Source organism: Mytilus trossulus, chromosome 4 (genome assembly GCF_036588685.1).
Source record: "Mytilus trossulus isolate FHL-02 chromosome 4, PNRI_Mtr1.1.1.hap1, whole genome shotgun sequence".
In the NCBI taxonomy this organism is placed as follows: domain Eukaryota; kingdom Metazoa; phylum Mollusca; class Bivalvia; order Mytilida; family Mytilidae; genus Mytilus; species Mytilus trossulus.
The window spans coordinates 73,481,428-73,505,888 of record NC_086376.1 but is presented as its reverse complement, the minus strand read 5'-3'; the positions used below and the strand labels follow the sequence as shown (position 1 = coordinate 73,505,888).

General features: G+C 34.0%; 1 protein-coding gene across 2 annotated transcripts in view; it reads right to left on the bottom strand.

Annotated features, from left to right (window-relative positions):
- Positions 1 to 2,752: 2,752 nt before the first annotated feature.
- LOC134715939 (pentatricopeptide repeat-containing protein 2, mitochondrial-like) overlaps positions 2,753 to 24,461 on the bottom strand; it is a 34,297-nt gene continuing 12,588 nt past the window's right edge. For both annotated transcript variants that reach the window (XM_063578505.1, XM_063578504.1), the window contains exons 6-9: positions 6,433 to 6,549; positions 5,312 to 5,386; positions 4,274 to 4,381; positions 2,753 to 3,836 (exon numbers count right to left, since the gene is read on the bottom strand). In XM_063578505.1, the coding sequence (XP_063434575.1) occupies positions 3,471 to 3,836; positions 4,274 to 4,381; positions 5,312 to 5,386; positions 6,433 to 6,549 (666 nt within the window). In that variant the 3' untranslated portion in view covers positions 2,753 to 3,470. The remainder of the gene's footprint in view (positions 3,837 to 4,273; positions 4,382 to 5,311; positions 5,387 to 6,432; positions 6,550 to 24,461) is intronic.

Here is a 24,461-nt window from a genome sequence, read left to right as displayed (position 1 = left end):
ACATTTTTTATCTTTGAACCTCGTTATCATAAAACGTAAACAAGGAATTCACGTGGGAATTACATTGTAATCAAGATATATTATAAGTCCGCTTCCTCTTACAAATGCTGAAGTAAATTGCACTTTGACTCTTTGTGTAGTTTTAACAATGTATTAGGAGGGTTATAAATGCTTCATACTATTATAATATTCTGCAATTGGTATTCAATATTGATCAACATCCTTCAAAGATGGGTCACGGGCCTTTTTTTCTTGAAAATTAAAATAAAAATAAACTTTGTCTTATTAAATTCAATATAATAATTTGAATTTTGTCCTTGATTTTAAATGATTTTTATTTTACTTTTTAGTGAAACGACACATTATTTTAATTATAAGTTTTATATGTTTCTTTTGTATATTGAATGATCTTGGTAAAATAATTTTGGCCAGAAAAGATGTTCAAAGAAAGAAAAGTGTTACTACATGGACATATTATATGCAATATAAAGGATTAAATATCTTCTACATAATGGCAAAAACGAAATTATAATAAATTAAAAAACAATCTCCGTCTTTGGTTGACCCAAAGAAGTTGTTTTAAAGCCTATTTAAAACAGAATAAAACAAGAATGTGTCCATAGTACACGGTTGCCCAACCATCATAATTATTTTTCTTTTATTAGTGGACCGTGTAGTTGGGGTCAAAACTCTAATATGGCATTTAAATAAGAAAGAATGTATCATAGGAAACATGTATAATAAGTTTCAAGTTGGTTGGACTTCGACTTCATCAAAAACTACATGCCAAAAACCTTTATCCTGAAGCCGGACAGACGGACGAACAAGATATCGACACACAGATTAAAAAACATACACCCCTTGGAAGGTCATAAAAATTAATTGAAAATAACATTTAAAAGAAATACAAACAAACAAAAATTCATTTACAGTTCATTTGGTCTGGTTGCATTAAATGGACAGTTTTATCTTTGGTACTTAAGCAAACTTTGGTACTTAAATCAAAATATATTAAAAGTCTTCTTCCTCTTTAAGCGGAAATATTGAAGTACTTTGGCACTTTGCGTTGTGTTGCCAATGTATATGGAAGGTTTTGTGTCGCAGTGTCATAAATTTCTACAATTTGTATTCAATATTTATTATAATCCATTAAAGCACAAATTGCTCAATTAAATATAATATGATTGTCTGCCCTTTATTTTAAAAGATTTTTATCTGAAATTTTTTATGACACTTATAGATTTGAATCTTGTTAATTCTGTTGTGTATTGAAAATAATTCAGTTGAAATACAATTAATTTACCTAACTCCGAGGAAAATTCAAAAAGAAAAGTCCTTAATCAAATGGAAAAATCAAATCCTCAATCAAATCAAACGAATGGATAACAACCATATTTCTAGTCAATCATATTCCTGACTTAGTACTGACATTTCCTTTTGTAGAAAATGCTGGGTTAAACCTGGTTTTATAACTAGCTAAACCTCGTACCTGTAGGACAGCCGCATAAAATTCCATTATGTTGACAAATAGTTTCAAACCAATAAAAGTATTTTTGTAACATGCCCAGAAAGAATGTTAAAGTCATTCTACAGTATGGGGAAAAGGAACAATAATCTATAAAAAAAATCTTTGGCGCTCCCCTGATGCAAAATTTCTATTCTATAAAATACAGAGAAAAACATTCCGACTATATTCAAAAATATTCATGATATTTTTGCTTTGAAACTGCAACAAATATGTTGTTTTAGTACTAAAATAGATTCTTTATTACACATATTGCTGATTAACAACAGATACAATGTATAATTGAACAAAGATAAAAATCCATGTTCAGTAATATGTCCACGCTCCCTTTATAAAACACCTTTTGAATCAAACATCACCCTTTTAAAAAGCACCTTCTGAATCAAACATAACCCTTTTATAGGCCTTTCGAATCATACATTACCCTTTTTAAAGACATTTCGAATCAAACATACTAAATGAAAATGACACAATACTGCAGGATAAGCCTCAAATGTTGACTTACTTCTAGAAATAGACAACAACGGCCGGTGGAAAACAAAACACCAAACTTCAAAAGACATGATTTCAGCTTCAAATAATAAACACTCCAGGTCGATGCACCAACATTGCTGCATGCAGGTCCTAAATATGGAGTGAATATCATCCTCAATTCGTTCTAATATTCTCGAGCTTCAGTTTCCTATTATGGATATTTTGAAGGAGAATTGTTTCCAATAAAGAAGGCGTTGAACCAAGGTTCCAGTTAAGTGGTAAAGTTTAAGTCAGCTGTTTAATATTTCTACTGAAGCCATAACAATGTAGTTGATTGTAATGGAATAAATTTAACAGATGGCCACAAATAGATTCGTATATTAATGTTTGTAACAACCACACTACCTTCTTTTTCTTGATTATAAGACAAGTTTTGATATTTATCACCGAATTTAACTTACCATGAGCAACACAGCACATGCTTCACGAGAAGCAGGATCTGCTTACCCTTCCTGAGTACCTGATATCACCCCTTTTTCATGCCATTTAGTTTTTAGTTGTTTCAGAGTGTTTTGAAGCCTTTGTCTTTTTGTCAATATTGTCCTTTGCCATTGGTTGTGAGATTCTATTTTACATATGAGATTTTGACATCCCTTTCGTATCTTCTCCCACTTATTTAAGCCAAGTTTGCAATAGTCAATGTAGATGTCCTAAATACAATCATGGTGCAGCATAAAAATAGGAACGAAAAAATGAAATAACATTTTTAATTTATTGATACAACAAAAAATAATCAATAACAAAAACATTTACAAAAACATAGCTTTTTAACATATAAGGACTATTTAGTGAAAATGTATAAAAGAAATAAAACATATTACAAAACATTGTTTAGCTGACCATGCAAGTGCTGAATAGCCAGGCAATGTTGTTAAAAACTAACATCTTTGTCAACACATTGTATTTACAAACAAAATTTTTCCAACTCAAACTGACCTAAGTTATTGTTAAAAACAAAATCTGCATAAATTTTATAAACGTATAATGTAAAACTTTTACTGCAGGACAAACCAACTTGTGCACTCTGCTATGGTCACATTTCTGAAATCCTCCTTTTTTAAAAATGATGTTTTTTTTAATCTAAGACTTAATTAAATTTAAAATTTAAAATTATACCAATAAAATATTAATCGCATGATCACAGTAAAAGTTTTTCATATTTACTTTAAATTGTTATCAAAGGTACCAGGATTATAACTTAATAAATAAAATATGGAATATTGATTGCAAAATGTTGAGTCAGCATTTCATATGGAACTTATATGTTAGACAGTTCATAAAAATTATCTACAAATATTTAAATAACAATGTATCACTCTTAAAAACAATGACAATAAAAACTGATGTATCATGAAGACACTTCATTCATCATGCTCGCTTTATTAATTTACAGTAAAAGGAAAACATTACTCTATTTCTTATCACTCTTCAGTACTTTCAACAGATTATCATATGTTTTACTATGTTTTTGCTTCAGTTTTGGTTGGTATCTGTACCCATTGTCCATCTGACGGTACTTTAAAGAAATTTCTGACTCCTGTGTAAATGATTTTACATCAATTTTTCTGCTTTCACTCATGTCCTTATTTCCTGAGACATGTGTAAATCTATAGCGTATTGCACCTCTCTTGGAATTCATTAGATTCTCATTTAAAGCTTCAAACAAAGATTGTTTTTGTAATTTTCCATTGGTCTGTAAATGTTCGACTTTTTCTTCATACGTTTGTGCAAGTTCCATGTCTTCTGACTTGTTTATAGCTTCTTTCAGAGCTTCAAGCTGAAAATTAAAAAAAAACGTTTGACTTATTTACCAACTCAGTGTATCATCAATTAATCAAAAAGATACCTTAAATCTTTTAAGAAGAGATAGTGAGAGGCAAAATATACTAGATGGACATTCCAACTTAAAAATTGAAAATAAACGTCATTGCTAAAAAGGAAAATACCAACAGACATACAATAGTACACAAAACACAACATAGAAAACTAAAGACTGAACAACACAAATCCCACCAAAAACTGGGGTGATCTCAGGTGCTCCAAAAAAGTAAGTAAATCCTGCTCCACACAATCTTTTTAGGGGTCTTTTAACCCCATGTTCATTCAAATGAAATATTTGTGAACAAATTAGGTATAAATGTTAATGAAAAAAAGTTGATAATTCAGTATAATTATAGTTTTTTTTTCTAGATTAAAACTTAAATGCATTCTTACACAGTCTGGGAATATATACAATTGTTGTGCCACCGTCCCTACAGATGTCATTCGTACCAGTAGATCTAATGCTTGGTGTGCTCTGTCTAATTTTGACAGGATTATTATCTGAAATTGGAAAAAAAATAGTCTACACTAAATAATATATTAATTGCTTTTTTGTTTCTATTACAGATATATGTTGTTGAAAAGAATTATTACAGATAAACCAAAGAGTATCTATATATTGTCAGTTTGCTTACTCCTATCTTAATTCATCAAGTTACTCTCAGCTGTTCAAAAATTTGTGTATGATATTCATTGACAAAAGGTTGTTGAGAAAAAAGTTGAAAAAGCACATTTATTGCATTTGTCAATACTGTGCTTCAAAAATAAGTCAGGAATATAATGTTTGTTATCCATTCGTTTGATGTGAATGAGATTTTGATTGTGCCGTTTGTTTATGAACTTCACATATCAAATTTTCCTCAGAGTCCTGTCTTTTTGTCCTTTTACTAAATATTTTTTAGTATCAGATTTTATTAATAAAGTAAAGCGTGCCCCCCCCTCACTTGCAACAAAATAAAATCAGTGGCATTATTAAGATATATAGATTCTTACACTGCAACAAGTGTATTACGATATTTCTCCACTCAAGACAGTTAAATTTTATTAATTAAAGCGCGAGGCTTGCCGAGCCCATTAAATAATAAAATTTAACTGTCGAGAGTGGAGAAATATTGTAATACACGAGTTATAGTGTCAGAATCTGTTTCTCTAATGCTTTTTATCGTTCTTTTCAAAGATTTAAAAAAAAATTGTGCTCTTTATATGCTACGTCATCAGGCAAGGTCTCCTTTTTTCATGACGTCATAATAGGAAAATTAAAAACAAAACAAAACATTTTAACGTCATAATCAAATTTCGACTAATCATTTGCCGAGAACAGATTTTTCACTAGTGAGGAAAAATATTTTTCTCACACCAGTCAGGAAATGTGAAAACAGGACAAAAATTAGAGAATATAAAGTAAAACCATGCATGTCAAAACAAACTCACCTTAAGACTTTTGTTAAATACAGAAGGGTTGGTTTCAGACATGTCTATAAAATCTAATGCCAATTCTGTTTCATTCTGTAAAATAAACATAACAACTGTGAGCTCTAGCTAATTCATATAGCAAAAAATATTAAGCCTTTACCAAATTGGCTGTGATTTGAAGTTCCCAAGAAAAATACAATGACAATTTCAGTAGATGTATCTTGGAACAGAGGAATAACTGTTCAGATTAGGTGAAAGTTTAATATCAGTAACGTGACGGTACCCAAATTGCACCTATTTTGACAGTTTTTTCACCTACGTTTTTAATGATCAAGAAAAAAATGTCCATACTGTGTTTATTTTGTAGCCCTATCCTTCTTCATTGTATAGGTACACCAGTTTGATTTTTAATCCATAAAGAGTCATAAAAAATTGGGGTTGAATCAACCTCCAAACTATCCATGATTCTGTAATGAGGAGTACCCAAATTGCATCCATGCTTAAATTCATATCGTCAAAAGTCTAATAACCGAGCTTTTGTTTAATTTCTTCAACTATTTTGAACAATTGGATATTAGGCCATGCTTACTCTTCATATTCTATGAAATGGATACTTATAATATATTGTATTTGCTAATTTTAAAAAGATGACGTTTTGATGACGTCGCATGGTGACGTTTTCGTACATTTTGAATTTTCAGTAAACAGTCCATCTGTTGATAAATACTGTGAACGTTTTGTGCATATCTAAATAAGTTTACCTATGTTGAAATACGTGCATAGTATCAAATCCTAAAAATACAAATTGTTTAGTATCTAGGAAATGTTGTAAGATTTCCGTTGCTATTTTTTCTGAAAAGTTGCAATTTGGGTACTCGGTGCAATTTGGGTACCCTTACATTAGACTATGACTATTAATATAAGGGAGAGGGATGAATAATCTCCATGTCAAATGCAAATATAACTGTATCTCAAATATAATTATTTTACAATTAGTAGTTCCTCTTAAACTGACCTAATTTCAAACCTTATCAAATTGTTGTTAATCAAAGCTACAAAAAAACAGCAAACCTAAATCTTGTTGATACGAATATGTACTGACACTGATGCAATTATTCTTGTGTGATTAGGTTTCATACCTGATTAAGCGCCAAAGCTGCTGCAAATGCCCTGGTGCGATTAGATAAAAATCCTTCATCATCATGTAACTTTCCTTTAAGTAAATTCACTACTTTTTGTAATGACTCTTGTGAATTCTGAAAAAAAAATCATAACTAAAACATGATTACTGTCCATTTTGCTTAGTACTGTGTTCTGTCAAATCTAGTGACAAATGAAATAACTCTAACATACTGTAACGGGCCGGGGGAGGGGTGTAGTGTGTATTTTCTGGTTGTAAATATTACAGCTTTCTGTTTAGATACTGCTACACTGCTTTTCAGCTGGATAATGTACTTTGATATAACTGGATAGCTGTCATACACTGGAACTACTGTCTAGGATACTGTCAGCAGATGATATCTTGTTTTAGTTTGTGTTCGTAGTTCGTTTGACAAATATAGATTTGGGAGAGGGGTTGTAAATCCTATCTCTTAACTACTACGGAATAACACAAGCGAACTCATAAAAACGTAATGCAAATATAGAATAAATAACTCTTTTAATTTAGCAATAAATAATATTGCTAATAACCATCAGATGTAAACAATTATAATAACAAATATATTAATATTTAAAACCTCTTTCTGCTCCAGCTGCCTATGCCTATATAGAAATAATAGTGATTAAACAAAATACTTCTCTGGAATCTATTGTAGCTAAAACAGGGAAAACGGGGAAAGCTCTGGTTAGGAACAAATAAATATGGACATAAGACACATTCAAATATAACACAGACAATAATATAGACAACTTGAACCTCGAAAATATATACCCAAGAATATTATGCTCAATAATTCAGCGGAAACTAAAACTACAACTATTACTTTATACTTTTCTGACCAAAAGATGAAACAACTCAGCTTTACTAACAACGATATAAAAAGCAGGAAAAAGCGCCAAAGTGACTGACAACAATAATTATCTCGAATTTCAGCTTTTAACTCTGTTTAACTATTTCTCTTTAAAATTAATCAGGAAACGTTTTCAGGAAATTCAGCAAAAATAAACTCTGATTCTAACCTTTCTCTATCTAAATATAAACTCCGCAACTTTTTAATAACTGCTATAGGTCGTGCCCAGATGAAACAAGACTAAACTGGAACACTAGCTGTGCTTACTTTTATACTTTTGAAACGACACAATTTTGACTACAGACACAAACACGACAACAGTTTTGACGTTTAGACAACAGTTTGAGTGACGTCATGACACAGTTTGCACTTAACGTTCAACATACGGGTATTTGAAATTCCAACGTTATGTAAACAAACACAACAACATGGCGACGTCCATCTACGGAAAAGACCAGAGCTATATTTTAACAAGATTTCTTTCCTAATTAAAGTTTGTACATTCGGACATATTTAGTAACTACAATAAGATACCAGAGAATCACGTTAAATGTTTTCTCAACTGACATATTATATTAAACAAAGTAATTTTCACAACGTAGTTTTTAACAAGATAAAAGGGGGTTCACTTTCACACAAATAAGTTACATTCAGTTACATAATTCTCACTAGTCTATCACACAAAGTTACAAATTCATTTATCAGCAATCATTCATACTTCTTCAGATACGTTCAAATCATGAAAACCCCATTCCGTAACATTACCCCCTTCTAAAAAAAATATGTTCGTCCTCGAACAAAGTATTTTCATGAAATATCCTATACTACTTACTTGTAATAATTTTATAAATGAATTTAGGCAGCTGGTAAGCACATTAAAATAATAAATTTAAAAACAATTAAAAAGTTCTTTCAAAATGTCACATTGGATTCCTGTGTCTTCTGTTTGTACATCTGTCTGTGTTTCTTTAGCTTCCGTGGACAATTCTACCAATTCAAATTCTTCTATTTCAGATGCCATGTCTTGATCTGTTTGTATTCCCATATTCCTCCTTTTCAAAATTTCTGGATCAGGAATCCATGTTGATGTAAGTAGATATATTGCACCTGTCCTAAGTCAGGAATCTGATTTACAGTAGTTGTCGTTTGTTTATGTAATATATACGTGTTTCTCGTTTCTCGTTTTGTTTATATAGATTAGACCGTTGGTTTTCCCGTTTGAATGGTTTTACACTAGTAATTTTGGGGCCCTTTATAGCTTGTTGTTCGGTGTGAGCCAAGGCTCCGTGTTGAAGGCCGTACTTTAACCTATAATGGTTTAATTTTTAAATTGTTATTTGGATGAAGAGTTGTCTCATTGGCACTCACACCACATCTTCCTATATCTATATATGGTCCCATCAGGCAAAATCACTTTCTCTTCCTTCTTCACTCCTAAGTATCCGTCTGGTACTACCTTTATCTCTGTGTTGAACTCCCTTGCTTTATTCCTTATTTTCTTTACCCATGTTGCGTCTTCATTTTTGATATAGCTAGATGGGGGGCAACTTAATTGTAATCTGGGGTCATCTCTGCATTCTTCGCTGGGGAGCTGAAGGTGTGACCAGTCATAAGTTCTTCCATAACGGCTATTCAGATCAATTTTTCTGGGTGGGTAGAACGGTATCTCTTCCTTGAAGATTACTTCACGTCTGTCCATCCCTGGTGCCTCTGGATCATACGGTTCCACTTTGGGACTAGCAGGTGTGGCTGGTGGATTTAGCGTCAAGGGTGACTCGTCTAGTACAATGATCTCTTTGCTTTTCTTAGGGTTGTAAAATTCATCTATTGGAATTGCTGTAAAAATGGGTTGACTTGGTGGAGATTTCAGGGGTGTAATGGGAGCTGGTAATTGAGTAGTAGTTGAGTTGTTGTTGTTATAATCATTGAGAAGACTCAACAGAGAGACTGGACTCCCTGTCTGTCTTGGCATCTCAGGAAACAAGTTTGGCTGTATTATATTTTCTAATTGAAGGTCATCTGGTATCCCTAAGTATATTGGAGTAGGACTGGCTATTGGTGTGAGCTGAAAGTTCTGCACTGCTGGTGTTTCAATTTTGGCTGGAGGATTCTTCTTTTTGTGCTCTACCTCTTTCCTTTTATTGTCATGCATCTTTTCTGGGTGTTTTCTCTCTACATGGCCTTTCATCCTGTATTTAACATTTGTTGGGATTTCATATGGACAATACCTGCACTTTTCAAAGGTGTTACTATGTGCATACCTAGTATGTCTCTTTAACTGTTCTTCATCTTTGTAGTTTTTGTAACATATATCACATGTATGCATCTGAAGAAAAAAATATTAGACTCATAAGTTCTTGATATCAAGATGATAAATTTGGAGATTTGAAACTGCCTAACCAGAGCTATATGGGACGTTACAGGGCTACTAGACTTGCCACTGGATTCATTCAGTCTGTAACAGCTAGAAAATTGTGTTAATACATCAGTATTCTGGAACAATACTTGAAATCTGTATATCAGGAAAACAAACAAGTTTATATCACCTATAACTATCAGATACTGCAAACTACAACTGCCTAATAAAGCAATAATATCTATATTATTCTTTCAGCATGAAAGCTAAAATAAAGTATTAATATACATAAAGATATAAATATACAATTTATGAAAACAATTCAGACAGCTGGCGACTATTATATACATCTAAAACGGATGGGATTGCTATGAACTAAATCGATCGGGAGGTTTAGAATGCCTATTACTTCTTCGGGGCATTTTGACATGATCTTTTTCAGGTTCTTCAGTATAAAGACTTTCATCTGCAGTCTCGAAGATTGAAACTGACGACTTATTATTACTTTTCAGAAGCCAGTTGTCAAAGCTACCAATAAATGGTTTCATCCTATTATGATGTATTATTATTTCTCTTGAAAATTCAGACTTCTGAATTTTGTAGATTAGATCTGTAAACACTGCTATAATCAAATATGGGCCAGTCCATTGGCACTGCAGTTTTGGACTTTTCCCCTTTGCTTTAGATGGATTATAAACCCACACTACATCGCCAACTTTGTATTGACGGGCATATATTTTATGATCGTACTGCTGTTTTTGTCGGTTACTTGCAGCAGCCATTTTTTCTCGTGCAATATTATGAATTCGCCATAAATTTGGGATTAATTTGGCAAGATACTGGTGAGTAATGTTGTCCGAAATTTGAGGGGATTGCCCATACAACAAATCGACTGGCAACTCTATTTCCCTTCCAAACATCAACATGCTTGGGGAATATCCTGTACTTTCATGTACAGAGCTCCTATAAGCCATCATAGCTAATGGTAAGTGCAAATCCCAATCTCGTTGGTCTTTTGCAATAAATTTACTTAATATGTCTTCTATGGTTCTATTCAACCTTTCCACCATGCCGTCACTTTGGGGGTGGAGTGCGGTTGTTCTTGTTTTGTCAATTTTAAATGTTTGACATAATGACCGAAATAGATGAGACTCAAACTGTCTCCCTTGATCTGTGTGTACTTGTCTTGGTAGACCGAAACGGGCTATGAATTCGTTAACAAAAATTCTTGTTACAGTTTCTGCTTCTTGATCAGGCATTGGATACGATTCTGCCCATCGACTGAAATAATCGGTTATAACTAAAATATATTTATTTTTGTTCTTTGTTTCTGGTAAAGGACCGAGAATGTCTATAGCAACACGCTCCAGTGGGGCTCCAACTAAATATTGTTTCATAGGGCCTCTAGGATGACGCGTTGGGCCCTTTCTTGTACTACAGACTTCACAGCATTTACACCAAATTTCTATGGTTTCTTTATAACCTGCCCAGTAAAACCTGCTCGAAACTCTCGCTAGCGTCCTATGTATACCAAAATGACCTGCCACAGGATCGTCGTGTAACATTTTTAATACTTGATCATGCAAGCACAAGGGTAAAATTAATTGTTGGACATTTCCCTGAACGTTTGAAACCCATTCTCTATATAAGAGACCATTTATAACTTTTAACTTATCCCATTGAGCCCAATATGTTTTAACCTGTTTACTCTCAAGAGAAATGTCTTCCCACTTTGGTTTTGATTGATTTTCTAATTTCAATTTCAAGATAACTGCAATTGAATCGTCTTGTTGCTGGGCGGCTAATATTTCTTCTGTTGTCTTACTTTGCATCCAATTTGCTCCTCGCTCTGTACTTTCAATTTCAATTTCTTCTCTGATTGTAGAATCGAGTTTTGCTGTTTTAACTGCGCGCAAGTAACAACTCGGATCTTCTTCTGCATTAGACTCTTTTGTCTCTTGTCGTGTACAATGGGTGCATTGTGTACATGGACGACGCGAAAGTCCATCTGCATTTCCATGTTGTCTACCTGCCCTGTGTTGGATTTCAAAATTATAAGACGACAAAAACTCTAACCATCGGGCAGTTTGGCCTTCTGGATTTTTAAAGTTTAGAAGCCATCGCAGCGCACCGTGGTCTGTTCTAACAAGAAAGCTTGTACCATACACATAGTGATGGAAATGTTTGATTGATGCTACGATAGCTAACAATTCACGTCTTGTCACACAGTATTGCCGTTCTGTTTTACTAAAACTTTTACTGTAATAAGCTACTACCCTTTCTCCATTTTCATGGACCTGGGATAGCACAGCTCCTAGACCAAATCCGCTAGCGTCAGTATCTAAAATAAATTTCTTATTCATATCTGGGTAACTAAGTATGGGAGCTGACATGAGAAATTGTTTCAACTTTTCAAAAGATTCCTGGCAATCACTAGTCCATTTAAATTCTCGACCTTTTTCTGTCAATTTATGCAAGGGCCTAGCTGTATCAGAAAATTTTAAAATAAACTTTCTGTAGTAGGAACAGGTACCCAAGAAACTGCGAATGTCGTGAACAGAAGTAGGTGTTGGCCAGTCTTTTATCGCACTTATTTTAACAGGGTCAGTTGCTATTCCTTCTCGAGAGACTATATGACCTAAGAAATGTACCTTTTCTTGAAATAAGGCACACTTTTTAGGAGATATCTTTAGCCCTGCTTCTCTAATTTTAGATATGACCAACTCTAATCTTTCGATGTGATTTTCAAAAGTATCTGAAAATATTATAACATCGTCTAGATAAAGAAGACATATCTGCCAATTTAAACCTGCAAGTACACATTCCATTAATCGCTCAAAGCAAGCCCCAGCATTGCATAGGCCAAATGGCATGCAACGAAATTGAAATAAGCCTCTTTTGGTAACAAATGCAGTCTTTTCTTTGTCTGCAGGGTCCATCTGAACCTGCCAGTAACCACTCTGAAGGTCAATAGTGGTATAAAATTTCGCGCCTCGTAGTGCATCTAGACAATCTTCTATGCGAGGCAAGGGGAAGCAATCTTTTTTTGTCAAATTATTTATCCTCCTGTAATCTATACAGAATCTAACGGAAGTAGGGTCATTTTTCTTTGGCACGAGTACTATCGGTGATGACCAGGGACTTATAGACGGTTCTATAACTCCAATATCCAACATTCGTTGAACCTCGCGATCTGCAACTTCTTGTTTGGCCAATGGTAGTCTCCTCGGATTCTGTTTAATAGGAGTAGCATCCCCTGTATTTATCTTGTGTTTTATTAGGTCTGTACTACCTAATTCATTCTTGGAGTTTGCAAACGCATCTGCTTGTCTTTTTAAAACTCCTTTCATTTGTAATCCTTGTTCCTCTGTCAAATTAGAAATACTGTTTTCGAATAAGGTAACTAAATGTTCTGGAACCTCGTCTGATTTGCTCTCTTTTATTTTAAATACTTTACGATTCATTTGTTCAGCAGTATTTTCAATTTCAAAAATATTGCCACAAAGATGACATTCTGCTAAACATGTGCTCTTGTATAAGGTTCTCTCGAAGCTAGTCAAATTTGCTATACGTAATGGAATCCGCCCACTACTAGGGTCCACCAAAGCTCTAGCTACTAAAATTTCATTGTCCTGTTTCATTACAGGTTCTATCATTGCATCCATTAAATGACTAGAATCTCCAAGTACTTTACTCATTATAATAGTTTCTGAGTTAGGGGGGAGTATTACATTCTGTTCTGAAGCTATTTTAAAAATACTAGACATTTGACTTTCTTTTTGACATACTATTTCAAAATCTTCAATAGTTAACTTACTATGTCTAATATCAAGCTTACAATTTTTAGAATATAAAAAATTATAACCAATTATTGCAGGGGCATCAATTTCGGCGATCACAAACCGCTGTTTCCATATTTTACCATTAATTTTAATATCGAAATCGGCTTGGCCCATAGTTTTAATAATTTTACCATTAGCAAGTTTTAATTGAATGCCTTCATAAATTTTATCTGGTCTCTGTGATTCTGGGATAGATAAAAATTTTCTTATATGGATCACTGATAAAGTTGATCCTGTATCAATTAAACAATTAACGGACATCCCATTAATTTTTAACTTAAAATATAAACTATCGTTTAAATCATCATTTAATTTGAAAGATTTAAGCGGTCCTTCGTTAAATTCAATATTGGCTAAAGGTAGACCGTCAGCTTTAGCCTCTAAAAGTTTCCCGATTTAGTCTGGCCTCTGGTATCAGTTTGTGTTCCTTGTGACCATTTATTTCCCGTTCTATTATTTGGCACGTATTTGCCACTGTTTCTCATTTCTTGGAACTTTCTGCAATCTCTTTTATAATGTCCTTTAATTCCACAAAAATAGCAGGTAGCTTCTGATTTAAAACTAGGTTTCTGTTGGGACTGACTATTTTCAATTTTTGCTAATCTGTCAATTATACTATTCATGTTTATTTCGGGACCCTCTTCATCGTCTGATATACTTGACTGCATTCGTAATGCAGCTCGGCTATTAAACTTCCTCCTATGTCCTGAATTAAACGCTTCAAATTCTAGACCCATTCTTACACTGTCGTCTATAGAATTTGGCTTACCCTGAAATATTGCCCATTCTAAATCTGCGTCATTCAAAGAATCTATAAAACAGTCTCTAGCTAACTGTTCTCTTACCTCTATCGGAGCAGTTGGATAAGCTAACCTAGTTACTCTCTTAATGTCCTGGGCAAGTTCGGGCAACGACTGATCTTTATTTCTACTTTTACCTTTCATTTGGGCTCTATACAATTCTGCTTGATTACTCGGTTGAAACCGTGAGGTGAGTGCTGCAACTAAATGTGCGTAGCTTCGTCTTAAATCTGGCCTTAAATCACTCAAAATAGCTTGTGCCGACCCTCTGAGGCATGTAGCCAACTCTAAGGCTTTTGTATTTTCGTCCCACCCATTAATTTCAGCGATCATTTCAAAATGTACAATGTAGTCTTGCCAACTACCCAACCCGTCGTAAGTTGCCGCTGCTTTCTTATTACCCCGTGCATATGCACTATTACTGTTATGAGCAAAATTAATCAAAGGATGTGTCCTTAAATTATTTTCATATCTATTATTTGTTACATTAGAACCCTGGCTAAACCCTTGATTATCGCGATAACCAAGTACGTCCTCGTACCCTGATACTATCCTAGAAGACTCCCGTGCATGGCCATTGCACTCTATGGGATCTTCTGTACCAGTGCGGACCTTCCATGGATTAACCCGCATGCCTCCGGATGGCATTGCATTGGTCCATTGGGGACCTTGGGAGATACCCTGCAAAATACTTGCACCCTCTACGTCCATAGGGACTTGGCCCTTAGTAAAAACTGGACTCGAGAAATTTTCACGCTGATGGTTAAAACGCTGATCACCAAAACGATCTTGTACGGATGAGTCAGCAAAATAACCTGAAAATTTATCTCCCCTTCCATGGGATACCTGCTGATTGACAGTGCACTCGCGAGTCACTGAACCAGCGGCGGTTCCATCTCCTGAAGCCGCCCCGCCATTAATAGGTTCCTCCATTAAAATCAAATTATCTGCATTTTTGTTTAGTCTAATATTGCCCATAACTTGTCTTTCATCTCTCATTTTCACCCGCACCTGTACTTCTCCTGATGGGGTAGCGTCCATAAAATCATGCTGTACAGATGTGGGGAGTCTTGATCCCTGGGCACGTCCTTCTGGTATTAATTCTGCTTCTGGAGTTAGCAAGTGGTCAGATTTATCTGTGCCTGTCCAGTCCAGTGTACTATCTTTTTCTGCCATGATCAGTTATACTTACTGTCGGGTCCGTGAAGATAGCTTCTTTTTAATTGAAACTATCCCACCGCTGCCACCAGAAATGTAACGGGCCGGGGGAGGGGTGTAGTGTGTATTTTCTGGTTGTAAATATTACAGCTTTCTGTTTAGATACTGCTACACTGCTTTTCAGCTGGATAATGTACTTTGATATAACTGGATAGCTGTCATACACTGGAACTACTGTCTAGGATACTGTCAGCAGATGATATCTTGTTTTAGTTTGTGTTCGTAGTTCGTTTGACAAATATAGATTTGGGAGAGGGGTTGTAAATCCTATCTCTTAACTACTACGGAATAACACAAGCGAACTCATAAAAACGTAATGCAAATATAGAATAAATAACTCTTTTAATTTAGCAATAAATAATATTGCTAATAACACTGGCAGACCTATTTGGCAAATCACCGCGATTTTTGTAAAATATTCGGTGTTTTTTGGCCAATCTCCGCGGAACGGATAATAAATAGAGGTTCATCGTAGATTTTCCGTTTTACAGAATATTTTGCGGTTCTCCGGAGATTTTCCGTGTCTCAGGGAATTATCCGTTTGTCCGATAAAACGGGTGTGTATTGAGTCATTGATAGAACCAGTGATGCGTGAGCGACGGTTATTAAAAGGTCGGTTGTATAATCCGTTATGCGTGAGCGACGTTCAATCATTAATTGATCGTTGTAATATCCGTTAAGTGTGAGGGACGGTTGTATTGAGGTACAGATTGTAATATATGTAGAAGTTTACAGAACTATCATTAATCGATTGAGATATACGGAATTTTCAAAAATTTATCACATAATGTTTCTGTAAATTTAGAGAGAAACAGATTATATATTTCTCGGGGTTAAAGGTTTACTTGTATGATTGAAAAATACATGTGTATGTCTGAGGCAGAAGATCATTTAAACTTCATTGGCAAATAGGAATTTTTAAAACGATCTTGATCACCTGCTGATCCATTAATCTTTCAGAATGAAATGCACATTTATACCTCTTGGGGTTGAAGGCATATATTAGCAACATTAACAATATGCTACGATGAGATAATGACAAGTTGCGAATTTTAGTCCGAATGTGTATATATATGAGCATATGGACATACATTCATCTTTATAATTAATCAGTTCATCTGTCATTTGTTTTATTAAATTACTTTTCAATTGTGGTATAAATACAATTTTATCATTGTGTAAGACGATTTGAGAATAATGCTTTCATCGTAAATACTTCAGAAATTATAATTGATTCAAGAACCGTTTATTGGAACAAAAATAAAATGAACGGCCTATAGGAAGTTCTAACCTTAGTTTATATCAGGGGTCAATTGGTATAGCAGTATGTAACGTAATACAACGATCGTCGATGCATAATGTGCATATGTAAGTATATAGTATGCATGCAACTGGATTTCGACAACTCGTGGGTTGTCTTTTAGACAAAGAAGTTCCATTTTAAAGATATGAAAGTACGTCAATGCACGTCTTGTAAACTAATCTGTTACTTTTTGAAATATAAATAAGTTATATTTAAAAGATTGGATGGTTATTTCACACGTATTAAAGTTCTTCTGTCATCATTACTGTTTTTCAATTATTTTTTGAGAGTTCGATCTTAAAACTAAGTTCGTCCTGACATTTATGGAATATTTGTCACTGGAAGTTAAACAACCAACAATCAATCATCTTATTACAAAATTTAAAATATGCCTGAGCGATAATATTCTTTTAAATTTTAATGTGAAAGACAGTTTCTCCTTTTTATAAGAAGACACTTCCAGGTCTAATTTTAAGTGTATCTACATTCCGGGACTGAGATTTATTTACTATACTAGCAAAAAAAAAGAAAAGAAAAGAAATGATGATACGTTTTTTTTTTAATAATTAAATAATTAACGTTAAAAATATATGTAATTAACTTGATCTAAAACTTGACCTCGCTCATGATAGAGAATGTTAAAAATCAATTGTGTCGACTGCACGGGATTTTCCAACGGCGGGAAATACCCTGTAACTATAAACACAGGTGATGTTATATACTGACCGATTGTGGAATGTCAATTCAGGGTTAAAGTGATGTGTAATGATTGACATTATCGTGCGCTTGGAAGTTGAGGCTCTAGTAGGTTCATTTCAATTGATAATCGAAAATCTAAAATCCTTTTTTTTTCAAATCAACGATGAAGTTTTGGATATTATGGAAGGGATTTTTTTAAAGACACCGGAGGTACCTTAAAAGTCTATAGGAAAATATACAAATAAAATAATATAAAACAATTTCGAAGGTCACAACTTGTATCTTATAAATCAATGATAAAGCGACTTCATCAGTATTAACAGTTATAAGATTGCAATCAGATGACTTTTAATTTTGTTTGTGTTTCAGGACTGGGAGTGTATAAGATTACCTTATATTACATTGTATTTACAAATGTTTGTTTATATTGCTTGACCCTTATGGGTGTAATTTTGAAATAAAGATTAAAAATATATACTTAGGATGTTCCATTCTCGGCATTGTTTCTTGTCTGTCTGTTCGTTTGTTCGTTCGTCCGTCTGTCCCGCGTCAGGTTGAAGTTTTTGGTCGAGGTAGTGTTTGATGAAGTTGATATTCAATCAATTTTAAACTTAGTACACATGTTCACAATGATATGATCTTTCTAAATTTAATGCCAAATTAGAATTACCTCATTCCGTCAGTCCACTCAGGGACTTTCTAGTCCCTGGTCTGTTAAACATAGAAAATGATAGTGCGGATTGGGCATCCGTGTATACTAGTGACACATTCTTTTTTTTAATTTATTAAACTTGTTCTCAGTGGCAGATCCAGATTTTTTTTATATATAAGGAGAGGGGAGACTAACTGATAATGTCATGAGAGGACCAGCTCCAATCATTCTCAAGTGATTCCCTACATAATCAATATTTATTTTTCAACAAAAGGGGCGGACACCGTGTCATTCCCCCTTTATAGCCGACTGAGAAACTCAAAGGGCTGTTTAGGCAGTCAATGTCGTCAAAAACTTCTATGTGTTGTATAGCCAGTCATTGTGTCAGTGTAAAACTTCCATGTATATCAATCAATCAAATCAAGACTATTAAAAACTCCTATCAACGCCATTCCCCACTAAATCCGGTTCTATTAATTTCATTACTTCTTCAGCATACTAGTATCGGTAGCATGTGAGTATGGTAGCACTCCGTAGATAGGTCTGTAGTTTTGCATGTATCACACTAACAGTTGGCCTAACGTATTAGAAGGCCAGGGTTGGAATGTCATTCAACATTCTGTGGCTCAATTGCAACTATATTTTCTGTGAAGTGCTACCTAAGCCGTGGCCAGCTGAACCCTACCCATTTTTTTCAAAGGATTTTCCAATAGCACATCGAAACACTTCAAGCATTCTATATTTTTTTCACCAAAAAAATTGTACCTCAGCATAATACAGGTCATGAGGTACATTTGTTTGAGGAGGGGGTTTCAATTACTGTTCTTAAGTTTAATTTTCGGGATTTTTTTTTTATCAGATTTGCCCTGTTGTCTTTTCTTTTAACTCCGTGTAAACCCTCACACGCGATGTTTACAAAATTATTTAATTGTTTCAAAAATTAAATTTGTTGTATTACCTCTTTTAACAAAATAATATTTAGTTAGCTTTATTTGCGCCTTTTCAAAGTCCAAGCATTGAACATTGCAAACACATATAGATATTTTCAAATGAATTAGAAAATATCTTCCCAAATCGACAGAACGTACACAGAGATATTTGCCACTGGTCTTTACCCAGTTAACGATTCACTCTTTAATGCATTTCTCAAAAAACGATGGGAAACAGAAAAAAAACAGACTATATCTTTTGGATAAACAGCCAGGGACATTTCCAGACATGAATATAACTGCATGGACCATCGCTTACAAGTTTTGTGACAGAACAGACTTACAACTTTACTATAGTACATGTACAGTGCTTAGAACTGTCTCATAATTTTACTCCAGTTTACATAGTGCATTCTTTTATGTTTTATGATAACAGAACTGTGTTTTATCAAGGTTTATCATAACTTGTATGGTTTTATGATAACTGATTTCTGAGGAATATGTTTAATAATGCAAACTTTATTTAAAGATACGTTTTTTTCCAATTGGCGCTAAAGAAAAGCACCATATGAATATTCATGAACCTACAACGATTGCTCAAAATCGTTATTTGAAAATCCTGTTTGTGAGATGTAGATTCATTTCAATACCGAAATTTCGTCTATATATTAAGTTTCACAAGTGTATAACACGGACAAGCTATCAGAAGGTACATTACTCCCATTTTGTTTTGGTGTGAACCATCGATGTTTACAGCAATATCAAAGAATAAGACGATGATGGTAGAAAGAACTATGGGCGTCATGTGGCAAATATTACATGCATATCGGACCATGAGTTGTCAATCTGTATGAAAATATTTCCAATACAACCATATTATTGAGAAGGAATGTTTACATGCTATACTCTCGTACTACGTATTACAGGGTTCTTGTGTCGTTCACCTTAAGGGAGCTACCATTTGATTTTTATGGGGGGGGGGCTAGGATGAAAATTTTTGTCCTGCATTTATTTTTTAGCTGTAATCTCTGTCCTGCCTTTTTATTTTTCACTTTGTTCGGTCCTGCCTTTTTCTTTTTAGTTTATCCTGACTTTTTTTACCTAAATTGTCGTCCTGACTTTTTTTTGTGCAAGTGTCTCATCCTGCCTTTTTTTTTACTCGAAACTCCTGTCCTGCCTATTTTTTTCAAATTTCATCCTAGCCCCCCCCATAAAAATCAAATGGTAGCTCCCTAAACACATGTATCTTTTTAACGATGTATAAAAAAAAGACAGAACCAATTTAATGTCATATATCCCTATTTTTTAATATAACTATAACAAGAATACCCCTATTTAGCGGACAAACTGTTTATTCTTTCTTCTGTTATTGAATATTGAATACCAAGAAGGAAAATAAATCCCGAAATTAATTTGAAACTTTGATACTCAATAGTTTTCCAGCAAAATATTCACATCCCTTGGGGATAATTAGTGTTTGTCCAGTGGCATATATAACATGCATGTCGGAACAGGAAATTTGGCATAATGTACTTTCAGAACCATGTTCACATCATTATACATTATAGCCAACAATTGTGATGACGAACTCCTTCCTTTGTTCGAGAACAATCTTGTTGAAATAGAAATCTGTGATTTTACTATGTCCATAACTTCGATGAACCCAAGGCAAGTTAAATATCGACCTGTATTTAATTCAAATAAGTTCTCTTCTTCTTCTTCGTCCATCGACATCCCATGATAACATACTGTTGTCATACGAGGACTAGTTTATTTACAAAACTTTTAACCCAAATAAACAAAATGTATGTTTCTTTCTTATGTTCAATGTAAAAATGTATATTATTTTGAATTGCAACTATCTATAGTTCCTTAACTTTCTATCAAGGCGTATAAAAGAATGGTCGATTAGTGCGTATATTTTTGTTAAATCAACATTTCTTGTATGTTTCAAACTGTCCTTCACTTTTGAGAACGAGTACTTTCATTTCCCCAAATTTACCCTAAAAAATGTGAAAACAGATTTTTATTTTATCAAATCTTTTTTTTGGGGGAATTATTTAGATTTTTATAAACAATATTCTTTACACCAGAAATGTAATTTATAAACAAGCTTATGCGTTTAGTAATGACTAGTATACCAGACACGCAAGACAGAGATTTATACTACATGTACTATACACCTGATAGTTCAAAATGGAAAGTTTCAAGTTATCGGTCGTATACACTGATCAATACCCTTAGAAGTGAAGCGATGCATGAACTTGAAAGTCCGACAGGAAATCGCTTGAATACCTGAACGTGTCACACGTTCAGGTATTCAAGTGCTGTCACCTCACAATACATTTGGGAGTGATACCTTTAGCCATGCTGGTGATCAGACAAGGGAAGGTACGAATTTATTTAAATAAGTTTATTACATAAAAGAATTATGAACAAATTAGATTTTCGAAAACAATTTTCACGGAACACTTATTTACGCTCATTTATGACTTTGAACTATGACTTTTTTACCAATTCCCATATAAACAGTTAAAAACGACAGACCTTGGTTACTTTAAAAAAAAAAACACCATTTTCCGTTTCAAGTTAGTTAGTCGGACAAAACAACCGTACGATTGACACGATATCGACACGCGATTACGACTACATAAGGCTACTATGGTTTTGGTCCTTTGTGGTTCATAGACATGGCGACACGCAGAGAATTGATACTCTAAATTTAAAATCGATGGTGATCTCTTATCCAGCAGAATAAAACTTTAATACCTATAATTTTTAGCATTTTTATACAGAATGCAGGACACAGATCCTCCTTTGCTGGAAAAGAAAATTTGTTGATTATAGAGGGAATAACTGAAGCGGCCGCCCCGCCCCCTCTTATGCATTTAGTGCATATGAAATTTTCTGGATCCGCCACTGGTGTGCTAGCTAATAACTTATATATTTTCACTACTTTACATTCTTAGCCCGTCTGTGTGAAATGCTCTGAGCTTCATCAGGGCCACGCGCGGAGAAATAGCTGGTATCCCTCGATCGTTTAATAAATTGAATATTCATGTGTGCCTAAATGGTCATAAATATATTTCATTTTACAAATTAAATGATTATTCATCAACCTATGATCACCTATGGTCCGGTAATAACTTTTATTTTTTTTATTTTCTTTTTGTTTCAATTACAATTTGCCGTTCGTTTTTTGAGAAAAAAATTACACGGCTAATCATTTTAAGACAAAACCTCGGAAATGTCCATCTCTAATATTTCTTTTGCATTTGATGTTGGTTGATATAAAACAAGTGAAACTGCGAGCTACTGCTCACTGATGATACCCCCGCCGCAAGTGGATAATATTAATTGTGTAAAAATATGCACGTGTTCGGTAAACAGGAAGTTTTCGAGTGATAAATCTGAAAACGCATCACACGGTATAGCTGACTTATATTAACCCTTAAACCAAATTTCAGAAATCCTTGTATTGTAGTTCCTGAAAAAAATGTGACGAAAAATTTTCCACTTGGCTATCATGTGTAAAATCAAACAAGTGTTCGGTAAACAGGAAGTTGTTGAGTGATGAATCTGAAAACGCGTCACACGGTATAGCTGACTTATATCAAGCCTGAAACCAAATTTCAGAAATCCTGGTAGTGTAGTTTCTGACAAAAATGTGACGAAAAATATTCATGGGACGGACGGACTGACTGACTGACTGACTGACAGACTGACGGACTGATGGACTGACGGAAGGACAGACAGAGGTTAAACAGTATACCCCCCTTTTTTCAAAGCGGGGGTATAATTAAATATCTTACAATGCAAAGCTAGTTGTTTGCGGTGATGCGTAGCTGCATGGTAGATTACTACGTGAATTAGATCATTTTGATTATCTTTGAATTCACTAACACGTGGCTGTTGACACATTACACACAATATACTTAAAATACCTGGGGCAATTTACACTTCTGGTTTATTGTCCCTTTAACCAGCCAGTGAATCTGTGTATGATGTATTTATCTACCGTGCAAGGGTTGTGTAGCCAGTCAAGGTCGTTAAATGTATCTCTGGCTCCATTGACAGACTACCATAATATATTCGAAAGCGGATCCCGGATTTTGAAAAAAAAAGAATGTGGAAGGACGTAAAGACAACATTACAAATTGGACTAGTGTACATGCAACATTCAATCTATTTCTTGTGTGACAGTTTACTGACTGTCAAACCCGTGTTCAATTTATTATTTTGATAGTGCCTTGAAGATAGCTGAGTAAAATAAATATTTTTTTAAACAAGATATATACATGTAGGGAGCTCTATTTTTACCAACCCGCTCATGAACAGATTCATTTTTTCTTATATTTACTTCCTGAATGACACGACTCTAGAAATGTTTGCCACTGGACATCAATTTAAAAATTAAACAGAATCAGACAGTCATGCTCGAGCAAATAACATTGAGAACGGAACTTTATAGCAAGATATATACTATAGTGTATACAGATTGTATTTGAACACATACGAGGGTCTTGAATATTGTCTTATAGTTGTAAGTAATTTTTCTGTAGTCTTCATATTTTCCCCCATTATTCTATATTCTTTGTTTTCTTGGTGTCTATTTTATTTACTTTTTTGGCCCTTTGTTGTGCACTTTTTGTCCATATATTTTCTCTTCTTCTATATAAATCCTATTCAAACCCAAATAAACATACACAATCAAAATGTTCAACTCAAAACCCCAGTTGACTTGTCATCCATGGAGTTTTTCTCAACCGTTGAGAATAAAACAAATGCTAAATGAGTCCGTTTAAAAAAAAGATGTGGTGTGATTGCCAATGAGAAAACTCTCGATAAGAGACCATATGCCACAGAAATTAACAACTATACATGTAGGTCACCGTACGGCCTTCAACAATGAGCACAGCCCATACTGCATAGTCGGCTATAAAAAGAGAAAAAGTCTAGGAGTCCTTTGCTGATATTACATATATATAAGATTAATGTATCACGTATACGTCTGATGCTTAATTGTTGGGGCTCTGCTGGAAGGCAAAATATTTAGCTCTTTACTGACTAGTATTTAACAACTGAAACTAGATAAGTTAAAGTCTAAGTTATGAAATTCAAGGAATCTATACATGCTATAACAGCAAATTTGAACGGAACCAAAACGAAAATTAGTAAAATAATAAGTATACAACTTGCATTTCAGCATTTTAATATTGGTAATTATTAATGATGTAATGCGTAAATAAGTTATCCTACACAGTGGAACAAATGGGAAGCCAAAGTACGTTAATGTCTGAATTAATCTTCTGCAAAAACAATGTCATTTTGTTTATTTTATCTGGTTAAATCTTCTG